This window comes from Odocoileus virginianus, chromosome 9 (assembly GCF_023699985.2).
Source record: "Odocoileus virginianus isolate 20LAN1187 ecotype Illinois chromosome 9, Ovbor_1.2, whole genome shotgun sequence".
Lineage (NCBI taxonomy): Eukaryota > Metazoa > Chordata > Mammalia > Artiodactyla > Cervidae > Odocoileus > Odocoileus virginianus.
In genome coordinates, this window is record NC_069682.1 from 53,560,944 (window position 1) to 53,573,521 (window position 12,578).

General features: G+C 50.1%; 1 protein-coding gene across 1 annotated transcript in view; it reads left to right on the plus strand.

Annotated features, from left to right (window-relative positions):
- The window catches only part of LOC110145016 (piezo-type mechanosensitive ion channel component 2-like), a 57,699-nt gene that overhangs the window by 26,074 nt on the left and 19,047 nt on the right, over positions 1-12,578 (plus strand). The window contains exons 19-29 of the mRNA XM_070471820.1: positions 1,966-2,154; positions 2,762-2,978; positions 3,398-3,524; positions 3,619-3,669; positions 4,679-4,826; positions 5,795-6,006; positions 6,939-7,097; positions 7,569-7,716; positions 8,177-8,365; positions 8,759-8,851; positions 9,096-9,265. Of these exons, the coding sequence (XP_070327921.1) occupies positions 1,966-2,154; positions 2,762-2,978; positions 3,398-3,524; positions 3,619-3,669; positions 4,679-4,826; positions 5,795-6,006; positions 6,939-7,097; positions 7,569-7,716; positions 8,177-8,365; positions 8,759-8,851; positions 9,096-9,265 (1,703 nt within the window). The remainder of the gene's footprint in view (positions 1-1,965; positions 2,155-2,761; positions 2,979-3,397; positions 3,525-3,618; positions 3,670-4,678; positions 4,827-5,794; positions 6,007-6,938; positions 7,098-7,568; positions 7,717-8,176; positions 8,366-8,758; positions 8,852-9,095; positions 9,266-12,578) is intronic.

Sequence of the window (12,578 nt, forward strand, 5' to 3'; positions counted from 1 at the left end):
CATCTCTGATTGTAGAGAGAGGCAGCGGGTGACAGGCCTGAGGTCACTGACCGTCCCCGCTTCTGCCTTCATGCTCCTGGGCGTCTGCTGTCTAGCAGGAAAGGACCACACTCTTTAGCGTGCATGCGCCCTTTTCCTAATCCACCCGGGTAGAGCAATCTCCCCCATGATGCCCCATTACTGCCCCAGATTTACCTTTACCTCCTAGGAATCTGACGTGGTGCTCAGGATGCAACCCACTCATTCCTGCCGTGGGTCTTTGAAGTGCCAGCTCTTACCTGCAGGGCAGAGCCTCTGATGGCATTTCAACACAGGGTACTTGACAGAAAGATAGTCAATGGACACCAGCGTCTGATCCTGACCCTACAATGAACTGTCCAGGGGTTTCATCAGCCTAGAATTGGCTGTGGATGCTACATGGGCGCCCTTACCCACAGGACTGATTCTGCCTCCCTCTTCAGATGGCCTGACAAAAAAATGTGTTCCTACTTAAGGAACTACCAAGGGCCAAACTAGAAAGTGCCTAAAAGATGCTCTGAGTTCAGTTCAGCTCAGTCACTCAGTCGTGTCTGACTCTTTGCAACCCCATGAACCACAGCATGCCAGGCCTCCCTGTCCATCACCAACTCCCGGAGTCCACCCAAACCTAAGTCCATTGAGTCGATGACGCCATCCAGCCATCTCATCCTCTGTCATCCCCTTCTCCTCCTGCCCCCAATCTTTCCTAGCATCAGGGTCTTTTCCAATGAGTCAGCTCTTCGCATCAGGTGGCCAAAGTATTGGAGTTTCAGCTTCAACATCAGTCCTTCCAATGAACACCCAGGACTGATCTCCTTTAGGATGGACTGGTTGGATCTCCTTGCAGTCCCAGGGACTCTCAAGAGTCTTTTCCAACACCACAGTTTAAAAGCATCCATTCTTCGGCACTCAGCCTTCTTTATAGCCCAACTCTCATATCGTATGGATGTCATGCTCTAGACTGGCTCTTTAATTTTACAGATGAGGAAACCAAGAAGGCATTGGGTCCCAGGCAGCATATTGGACCCCCTTTTCTACACTGAGTGTGGAGGTGGGGGTCCTTCACCCATGGTTCTGCCACTGGCTGCCAGCAATCCTGGGATGGAAGAACAGTGGCCACCCCCTGCCCATCCCCTGGGGACAGAAGGTGCCTCTCCACTTCCTCCCATTTCCAAACAGAAACATCACCACTCAACCCTTGAGGATGCCCTTGGAGGCCCAAGACTGTTTCCCTGGCCGAAAAGACTGACTTTTAGAAGTTTGTGAAACAGAAGCATTGGAGAGATTCTGCATGCAAAGTGACTTTTGAGCACTTGCAGCATAAAAAGACAATCTCTTAAAATCCTCTGCTACTGGCCTGTGAGAAGAGGCAGGCTGGGAGAGCCATCTTAATCTGCCTGCCTGCCTCCGTGCTAAGTCGCTTAGTCGTGTTTGACTCTTTGCAACCCCATGGACTGTAGCCCACCAGGCTCCTCTGTCCACGGGATTCTCCAGGCAAGAATACTGGAGGGGGTTATCATGTGATTCTCCAGCGGATCTTCCTGACTCAGGGTTTGACCCCGCATCTCCTGCACTGCAGGCCAATTCTTTACTTCTGAGCCACCAGGAAGCCCCTTACTCTGCCTACCATGCATCAGAATGGTTTAATAGTCAACAAATGTCAGGAGAAATTAGAAAGGGAGTAATAACACAAATAAATTAAAAAAAGGCTGACCAGGCTTCAGCAGGGGCACATGGGGCCACCTTATGTTTTCGTGGCAGTTTCTGCTTTTTTATTTCCTTTTAATCTCAAGCCTCTGCTGATGACCAGTCAGTTCCTTACATTTGTGAAGCCTGGTAGCTTTCCTGGGTATTCACTGGTTTTATGGTTGTTTGTGTGAATGGTGTGTGTGGCTGTGTGTGTTTTCAGGTCAGTCGCAATGACCTCTCTCTTCTTCCCTTCTTTAGGCTACTGTTGTGGTCAAATACTTTTCGCAGTTTGGACTCTTCCCGTGGACCACAAAGCGCTACGCTGGCATCAACAGGGAAAAGCCGTTTTCTCTGCCCAACATCCTCGGGGTTGAGAAGCGAGACGGCTCTGTGTTGGGCGACCTCGTGCAGCTGCTGGCCCTGTTTTTCCATCGCAATACCCTGCAGGTGCGTCCACCTCCTCCTTCCAGGGGCTGTGACCTTTGGCTCCACTCCCCACGAGTCCTCACTTGCTAGTCACGACCGTGAGAGGTGGACTGGATGAGATCAGGGTACTCATTCCCCTCTCCAGACCAGGAAGGGGAGCCCCCCTGGCCCGGACATCTCAGTTGCAGAGACTGATGATTAAATTTTGAATGCCCAGCTCAGCCTTTAGATGTACTGCTGCTCTGTTCCCCGTTGGAGAGTGTTTTCTTTTTCGTGACGTTTAAATCATTTGATTTGATATTTTCCTGTTCCCAGTAACCCTCCAGGAGCTGACTCTGCACCCTGGATGCACCCTCAGGCCCTTCTCCCCTTGCTCCCACCCCCTGCACCCTCGGAGCCCCTTGCCCCTTCCCATTCTCTCCCCATCTGGCCCCACACTGCAGAGACTTCTCCCTGACACCTTCCTGACCTTCCTTAGAAACCTCCTTCTGCACCCTTCCCATCTCCCTGGCCTCCAGCTGGTTTGGGTGTGTGAGAGAGAGAAAGAGTGTGTGTGTGTGTGTGTGTGTGTGTGTGTGTGTGTGTAGTGGTGGTGGTGCAAACTCCTCATGCCCACCTTGTCCTCCAGGGCTTGGGGCTGTGGGACCAGCCGCCATGTGACCAGGCTCATTGCAAAGGGGAGAGAAAGAGCAGGAGGCAGAGAAGAAATGCCAGTGGAGAGTCTCCAGGCGGTGGGAACCTCCGGAGACGGGCGGATCTGGACCTCTCCTCCCAGGAGCTGCCATTGTCCCCGCCAGCCCCCAACTGGGCCTTCTGGAGGCGTTGGTGGGCCACGGGACACAGAGGTAGGCTGCACCCCAGTTGCCCTGGGCCCCAAGCCCTCCAAGGTCTAGCCCAAGGAGGTACCCTCATTGGTCTCAACACGGCTGCAGAGCCTGGGAAAGTGTAGGCTACTGGGGTCCCCAAATCTGGGCCAGGAAAGGGTCTGGGGATACTTCTTCCTCACCCAGTGCCCAGGCCACCCTGCCAGCTTCCTCACCCCACCAGGCTTTCCTTTCTGCAGCCTGGGGACCAGACCAGGTCCCCCAGGATCAGGGAGGCAACAGTGTGAGCCCATGCCCTGGACTCAAAGGCTGGTGGCAACCACGTGGCACCTGGTTCCTTCCCTCCCAGCCCTGGGGTGGTGGGGGCAAGGTGGTCCCAGCCAAAGCAGCTTCTGGAGGAAAAGCTGAAGGGGAAGGCCTGTGTCTTTGTGTCTTGCCAGGGGGTCCCCAAGACCCAGGATCCAGGAAGACATGGAGCCTCCTTAGGAAGCAGTCACTCAGACAAAAGCAACTCAACAGAAGCTTATTGGAGACACTGGAGGAAACTGGGAAGCTGGGTGTTAGGAGGTGATCAGGGGAGCTCTTCTGGGAGCTGGGGGCCAGCTGAGTCCTAGGGGCTCCTGTCATCCCCCTCCTCCCCACAATGAAAGCTTCCCTGCAGGCAGATCTGCCATGAAGACCTCGTGGTTATTGTGGAGCCCGGTGCCTCTGGGTGAGGACCAGGGCCTGCATCTTCCCGGACCAGGAAAAACACCACGTGGGAGTCAGATCCCAGACTTGCATCTGGGAAAGTTGCAGCCTACTTTCCCACTTGCTGGTCTGTCTGTAGGACTACAGTGAAACTGTGACCATCCTTTCTTTTTGTCCAGGCATTTCTCAGACCACACTTTTGGTCTATCTGTCTGTCCCATTATCCATCAATTTACCCATCTTTCCACCTTTCTTCCTTCTATTGATCTATTGTCTCTGAATGCAAACATTCTTCCTTTCTCCTTTCCATTCATTCAACCATCTCTCCATTTGCCCATCTGTTGACCCACCCACCAGCCTCCTGCTTACCCATCCATCCCTCTATCCATCCACCCACCCATCCATCCACCCACTCATCCATCCATCCATCTACTCATCTATCCATCCACACATCCACCCACTCATCCATCCACTCACCCTCTCACCCAGAGTCACCTGGCTGCCCTCCTTTTGCTCTGTAGGACCCCTGTGCATCACAGGTAATCACACATGGACACTAGACTCTCTCTCAGTCTCAGAACTGTTTCACACCGACGCCAACATTTTACCCCTATAGCCACCCCATGGCATGGTTGGGCCAGGGCTTGTCATCCCCACTTGGCTGGAGAGGAGCCTGGAACTCAGCAGCAGAGCCACTTGCCTCATGTTGCAGAGAGAGGACTTGGCGGGGAGAGGGTCCGCCACCCCAAGCTCTTCTCCAGGCTGCATCTGGCTGGATTCTGGGCGAGACCCTCGAGAGCCTATGATTGGGTTAGTGATGAGGTTGGACCTTAAGCAACCAGCCTTCATGGAATTGGAGGAATTGGAGATGAAGAGAATACAGGTGTTGGGAAAATGAACCCATGTGTGGTCCCCACCTCTGCATCTCCCAGCCACAACTTCCTCCCAGAACTTTCCAGCCAGTCCTGAGTGCGGTCAAGGTCAAGCCTGCCTGAGGAGGGCAGGCTTCAGCATCACCCTGTCTCCTGCAGGTCCCTCCGGATCTATCACTCCATCCGCCGGTTCTTCTCCAACCTCCGCCAGCCCCCGGCCAGCCCTGTGCGCGACGTGTACACCCTGGCTTTCCTGGTGGAGGTGCTCAACTTGGTCATCGTCCTTTTTGGCTACTGGGCCTTTGGGGTGAGCCTGCGAGTCCCAGGCCCATACAGGCTTCCAGACTGCCCCACTGAGCACTTGGCTTTCCTGGGAGCCTCTGCCTAGACCCCTGGGTTCTTGGGGCTGCAGTGTCCCTCCACAGTTGTGGGGGGGTGGCCATTAGTTCCTTAATAACCGGGCAGATGACTGGCTTTCTTAATAGCAGAGGTGGTCTGTCTCCCTCTCCCCGACTCTCTCCTCCCCTCGCTCTATTTAGAATAGCAACTCTACCAACCCCATTACTGAAATCTCTTGTCTTCCGTGGCTTGTCCAGCTTGTTGTTGTTTTATTGCCTCTCTGAAAAGCTTGTACTAAGTAAGGGGAAATTGGATACTGATGGGGCAGGGGCTTCGGTGGGAACACAGGGCCTCCCCCGTGTTGATGGCTCCCTTCTCTGGTCCAGAGCCTCTGTCCCCTTTGCCCATCCCCAGAATTCATCAAGGCCCAGACCTTCACGCCTGGGACCGGGGCCCCTTGCCAGTGGGAGCAGGGCTGGAGGGAGGCCTCACCTGCCCGGAGCTCCCTCAGGTCTGGCCTGTGCTCCACGGTCCGAGGGGAGAGGGGAGGTGACATCCCATCCCCAAGCAGTGCACTGGGGATGGGAAGGGAGTGGGAGGGGAGCTCAGGAGGGTTTCTGGAGTTTGGAGGCATTGGAACGAGACTCAAAGGGCATCAGGACAAACAGAGAGAGAAGGGCATCCGAGTCCAGGGGTTTCCAGGGGCTGAGGGAGGGACCCAAGAGCAGGGACGCCAGGAGAGTGAGGCCTCTACAAGAGAGGACTTGGAGGCTGGTCTCCAGGTTGAGAGGCGGAGAGGCCCCGAGACCGAGGCTCAGAAGGGAGATGCCTCCTGAAGCGTCTGAGGAGCAAGGCTGGTGGGGACACAACCAGGGGGCTCTTGGCCACGCATCGCCCCGCCGGCCGCTTCCTAAGACGCCTTTCTGGCTCCCGTAGAAACACTCAGCCGCCAACCTGGCGGAGTCGCTGTCGGAGGAGACGGTGCCCGGGGCCTTCCTGGCGATGGTGCTTGTCCAGTTTGGCACGATGCTCGTGGACCGCGCGCTGTACCTGAGGAAGGCCGTGCTGGGCAAGTGCGCCTTCCAGCTCCTCCTTGTCATCGGCACTCACCTCTGGCTCTTCTTCATCCTGCCCGGCGTCACCACGAGGTATCTTGGTCACCTTGCTGGCTCTCCTTTCTCCCTGCCCTCCCCACCCCCCGCCCCACCCCGCGAAGAGAAAAAGGCAACAGACCACCTGCTGAGGGAGCATCTTGCCACTCCCGGGGAATGAGAAGCAGAGGGCTGAACCACCGAGGGACCCCCCACCCCTGCCCCCGGCAGCTTTGTAAAAAAGCCCGAGGAATGTTTATTAGGCTTTGTGAACCTCCTCCAGGGACCTCCTTGGCTCCACTGAGCTTACGTTCATTCCCCAAACCCCAACATAAAGGCCAACACTCGGCCTGCTGGGGAGACTTGGAGACTTGGTCCCAGCTGAGAAGTGGTGGGATGCAGGGTGGTTCTGGGCCTGGGGCTCCAAGCCCAGGTTTGGAGCAGCAGAGACTGAAACCTCCCTGGTACCCCAGGGCCTGGCTCTAAACTTTCCTCTGGAAGACATTCGCATGCAGCCTTGCTGGGGCTCATTTCTCCCCGTTCTGCCAAGAAGCACGTCAGGAACTTGCTGAGGCCCCCTCTGATTAGATTGTCTCTGTTGGTCCCATGAGAGGATTTAAGGATTATCTTAATGATAAACCAGCAGCAGCCATCCCGGGAAGGGCATGTCTCTGACAGGGCAGCTGAGGCCCTGGCTCTTCCGTCAAGAGGTGATGAAGGGGGAAGTAGAAACTCACCTCTTCCAGGAAAAGTACGGGGAGCCCAAGCGTCCCCAGGGGCCACCTGCAAACCAAATCATTGGAGGAAAAGCAGTTTTCACTTTTTCTTCCTTTCTCCCCTGGCTAACAATTATTCTTGAAATAATAGCCCCAGATCTCCTCTTGGCTTTGATGAGTCCAGAGCACAGTGTGGGTCCCTGAGGGTCCAAGGCTGCTGAGCAGAGAGGCCCATGCACAGCCAGGATAACCTGCTTTTCTGGGCGTTTGCAGGCGGTTTAACCTCAACCACGTGGCTCAGACATGGTACCTGGTGAAGTGCATCTACTTTGGCCTGTCCGCCTACCAGATCAGGCATGGCTACCCAAACTGGATCCTCGGCAACTGCCTGACCAAAAACTTCAGTCTCGTCAACCTCATCTTGTTCAAAGGGTGAGTGAGACATTTCAGATGCACCCGGCAGGGTCCCGCAGGGGACTCTTAGGACCCACCCAGGACAAATTCTGGGCCCACATCTGGGAGGACCGGGTCTCTCCAATCTGGCCACATGCCGAGGAGGGTCCCGGGACCCGCATGCGGCCTGAACCAGGGCAAGAGGGAACCGGCTGTGTTTATCTCTCTTGTTCACCCACATAACCTAGATACTTAGCATGAGGCTGGGTAGCGTGTAAGATTATTTGTTAAAAGGATGGAGAATACATGGGGTGGCTGGGATGGAGTGGGATGAGATGGGAGGACACAGGAAAGGATGGATGAGACAGTAGATGGCACTGAACGGATGGATGGGGTAGGGGAAAGGACAGGGATTAGACAGCATCACACAGACAAGTGCGATGGATGGATGGGCAGGACCACTAGGTGAACCAGCACCCTCCAGCTTCCCATGGTCTTCCCTGCTCCCAGGTTCCGCGTAGTACCTTTCCTCCTAGAGCTAAGGGCTGTCATAGACTGGATGTGGACTAACACTTCCCTCAGCCTGTCCAATTGGACTTGCCTGGAGGACCTGTACGCCAACATCTTCATCATGAAATGCCACCAGGAGTCTGAGAAGGTGGGCACGCAACAAGTTTCCTGATCTTAACCCTATCAGCCTGGAGCAATGAGGGTCCTGCCCTGCCCAGCAGGCAAGGTGCTCCCCTCACAGTATAGCCCTGGCCCAGCTTCACTTGGGATTCAGGAGTTTGTAGTTAAGTCCTCAAGGAAATGGCAGACCTTGTGCTAAGCTCTCCTACCATCACTTCATGAGTGCTCCACTCCTTGATGGAGCAGGTACCATTTTATTCCCATTTCACAGAGAGGCAGGCTGTTCAGAGTGCCTTTTTGCTCAAGGTGATGCAGCTGGGAAAATGTGGGGTCTGCACTTGGGTCCAACTCTCTCTGAGCCCAGCTCTGTGGACCACTGGACATTCCCTGAATTGACCACCTTCCCCCAGCTTTCAGGGGGATCATTCACCAACCTGCCTCCCTTGAGTCCGCATCCTTCCCTGACCTGCAGCCCTCCACTCCTGCAGAAATACCCCCAGCCTCCTGGGCGGCCGCAGAAGAGGGCCGTGAAGTATGGGCTCGGAGGCATCGCCACATTTGCTTTGGTCTTCCTCATGTGGTTCCCCCTGGTTTTCATGTCCCTAGTGAAGACAGTGGGCGGCGTGACCAACCAGCCCCTGCAAGTGTCAGTCAAGATCGCCATCAACGGTTATGAGGTGTCTGGAGGGGAGGGAAGGTAGAGGGTGTCTGTGCTTGGATGGAGGAATGGGCTGGCACCTGCTTTCTTGTTCTCCAAGCTGTGGTCCTGGGTGTGGGTTCAGAGCTCAGACCCCAGCTCCCGAGCCTTCATCCTTGTTCTTTTTCCCCATGTGTACCCTTCCCGTCTCCTTCTCCTGCTGCTTTCACATGAGAAGAGATCTGAATCTCTTCCCCAAGTCTGACCTCTTGGCACCTTAGCTCATTGCACCTCATGTGCTTAATTCCGACACCCATCTCCCCAGGGAGGACAGAAGTTCTTTGAGCACAGCTTGGCGGTTTTGCCCCCATTTCAGTCACTAGCACGGCCAGCTTTCTGAAGCCCACCTATTCATCCTCCTCCTCTCTGCCAGACCCTGTTCTCCATGAGCGCTCAGCAGCACAACCTGGTCCCTTTCTCGGACGCAGACTACGACCGGCTGACCCAGCAATACGCTCTCCATCTCGTGAGTGTCTCACGAGTCCAGAGGAGCCCCCAGCCCCCCAGGCCCCACCCGTGCATTTCCTTCTCTCACATCACAACCAGATATGGACACTTCATGATGCTCCAGCTATTAAAATGCAACAGACCTGGTGGGGGAAAGAGAGGCAAATCAGCTCAACAAGCGCACAGAGATGAACCCAAACGACAGATGACCCTAGAGGCGCGTTGCCTTCTGATACATGCTTCCCTTCTCCTTCTTCCCCCAGTCTGCCATGCAGTTTTTAGCGGACTACAGGCCCGAGGACATCGTTCTTGCCAAGATCAAAAGTCATGCCAGCCTGCTGTGGGGCGTCAGCCCCACCGACCGGTCAGCCATGGTCCAGGAGCTTGCCAACACCACTGCCATCTGCATCACCACTTCCTGGGCTGTTCAGAGGTAACCTGGCACCACGCAAACCCAGAGCCCTGTCTTAATTCTCCTCCCCAGCTGTTTGTGAGATCTTGCAGATAAACCTTAGGAAAGTAATAGTCGTAACAACTGACCTTGAATGAGGACCATCGAATGTCAGGCATGATGTTCATCCTTCTTTCCTGTCTCTCTGGCTTCTTTGCTCTTCTCTTTCAAAAAAAAAACCCCAACTTCTACTTTGAATTTATTCATCATTGGCCAGTCTTTCACTATGGTTAACTTTTAAGGGTTAATTTATTTCTGTTTTTAATTTTATACAAATACAATTGAGAAACACTGAGAAAAGTGGATGCATATATATACATATATACATGAGCATATACGATAAGCACAAAGTTTCATGAATTGTTACACCATGAATACATATGTGTGATCAGCACCCAGATCAAGAAATAGAACCTCGCTACCCCTTAGGACGCTCTCCTTGTGTTTCCCTCAGTTGTACCCTCTCCCAAGGGAAGCCACCATCCTAACTTCTAACAATACAGATTAGGTTTGCTTGGCAAAAAAAAAAAAAAAAAAAAAAATCAGTTACTGTATTTTGCTTTTATTTTGTGATACAGAACACCAGAATTAAACAAAAACTATTTGTTTTATTTTTAATTATATGGTTAGAAAGACATTTTTTTTTTAACATTGTGTTTCCTTTTCCTTTTAGCAAGTTAGCATCTCTTTATTTTATTTGTTTTGGCTGCACAGTATGGCTTGTGGAACCTTAGTTTCTCAATCAGAGATGGAAGCAGTGCCCCTGCATTGGGAGCACAGAGTCTTAACCATTGGACCACCAGAACCCAAGAACATGGCTTTAAAATGGACTTTCTAAGGGACAAACAATATGTTACTTATCCCCTAAATATTTTGACATTGTGTTAATAGACTGTTTATTATTGTTTGGCTTTATGTTCTTTTTTGTGTTTCGTTGTAGGTTTTTTGAGGAAGGAATTTGGAACTTTTTGGGGTATAACAACATATAACAAGGCTGAACAACAATGTATATTCATAGCAACTGTTTCACTGAGGCAAAAATTACATACAGTAGATTCACAGATAAGAGTACAATTTGATGAGTTTTGAGTAACCAAATACCATGTCACCACCACCCCAGTCAGAAGATAGCATCTCTACTGGCCCAGAAAGTTCCCTCATGGTTCTTCTAGGCCATGCACGCTGCAAACACTTCTCTAGTTTCTATCACTGTTAAGTGAGTTTTCCCTGTTCATGAACTCCGTATACACATAATCATAGAATATGTGCTCATTTGTACAACATAATGCTTTTGAGATTCATCTATTTTGCTGCATGTATCAGCTGTTATTCTTCTTTCACATGCTGAGTAATGCCTCCTTGTATGCATATATACAACAATCTAATTACTTATTCTTCTATTAGCAGACATTTGGGTTGTATCCACTTTTATAGACATATGTTCTCTTTTCTCCTGAGTAAATACTCGGGGGAGGGGGGTTGTTTTATGATGGGATGGGGTTAACCTTTAAAAACTTAGAACAGTTTCCAAAAAGAGTAGACTGTCTTATACTCCCACCAGCAATGCAAGTGAGTTCTCATTGCTCCACATCCTTACCAACCACAGAGCGCATCAAGCTTTTGAATCTGACCGTTCTGACAAATGTAAGTGATACCTCATTGTGCTTTCCATTTGTTTCCCTGATGACTAACGATATTGAGTAATTTTACATGCTCTTATTGTCCATTTGTGTACCTTCTTTGTGTTTACTCAATCTTGTTCTTTTTGTTTGATTTTTGAATTGTAGAGAATTCTTTAAATATTCTGGATATAATCCCTTTGTCAGATACACGTATTTCAAATATTTTCTCTCCATCTGTGATTTGCCTTTCTGTATTCTCAGTGTGGAGTTTTGATGAAGAGAGGTTTTCGGTTTTGAGGTTCAATTTGTCAACATTTCCTTTTGTGGTTGTGCTTTTGTGAGTCCTTTCAAGAAATCTTTGCTGGTCTCAAGTTCATGAAGATATTCTTATACTATGTATTCTGCCAGGAACTTTATAGTTCTAGTTTTTTGTGTCTAGATCTCCTGTCTAGCTCAAACTAATTTTAATGTGTAATGTAAAGTAAAGGATAAGGGTCATTTTTTTTTTCTGCACTTTTTCCTAGTTTTTCCAGCCCATTTGCTGAAAAGATGTTTCTTTCTCATTGAAGGTGCCATTGCCTTGATACCTTTGTAAAAAATCAATTGACTGAATATGGATAGATCTATCTCTGGATTTTTCATTATGATCCATTGATCTATTTCTCTGGGATGCCATCTTGATTACGGTAGCTTTTGACACACTTTGAAATCAGGGTGTGTGAGTTCTCCCACTAGGCTGTTTATTTTGAAAACTGTCTATTTTAGCTACTCTGTATTTCTGTTTAAATCTTAGAAACAACTTGTCAGTTCTGAAAAAAAAAGTCTTGTTGATATTTGGGTTGGAATTGTGTTGAAACTATAAACATTCATAGTTCAATCTGGAGAGAATTGGCTTTGTAACAATATTTAGTCTCCAAGCCATGAACATCATTTATTTATTCATTTAGCTCTTTAATTTCTCTTCATGTTACTTTCTACTTTCTATTCATTTATTTTTGGCAATGATTTTTTAAAAACATTTAATTTCAAATTGGCTTATAACCAATTAACAAACAATCTTGAGGTAGTTTCAGGTGACCAGTGAAGGGATTCAACCATACATAGACATGTACCCATTCTCCCCCAAACTCCCCTCCCATCCAGGCTGCCACATAACATCAAGCAGAGCTCCATGTGCTAGGCAGCAAGTCCTTGTTGGTTATGCATTTTAAATATAGCAGTGAACTTACTTGCAAAAACAGACTCACAGACTTAGAGAACAAACTTATGGTTGCCAGGGGGAAGGATGGGGGAAAGGGATAGTTAGGAAGTTTGGGATGAACACGTACATTCTACTTTTTAATATACAGATCTTGCACACCTTTAGTCATCTTTAAATATTTTATGTTTTTTATACTATTACAATGAAATTATTTAGAAATTAATTTCTATCTACTTGCTGCTAGAATTGATTTTACATATTGACTTTGTGTCCTATGATCTTATTAAAGGTATTTATGAGTCCCAGTAGTTATTTTCATATATTATTTAAAAATCTTCACATGAATAATCATTGACTCTTTGAGATCCCATGGACTATACAGTCCATGGAATTCTCCAGGCCAGAATACTGGAGTGGTAGCCCCTCCCTCTCCATGGGATCTTCCCAACCCAGGGATCGAACCCAGGTGTCC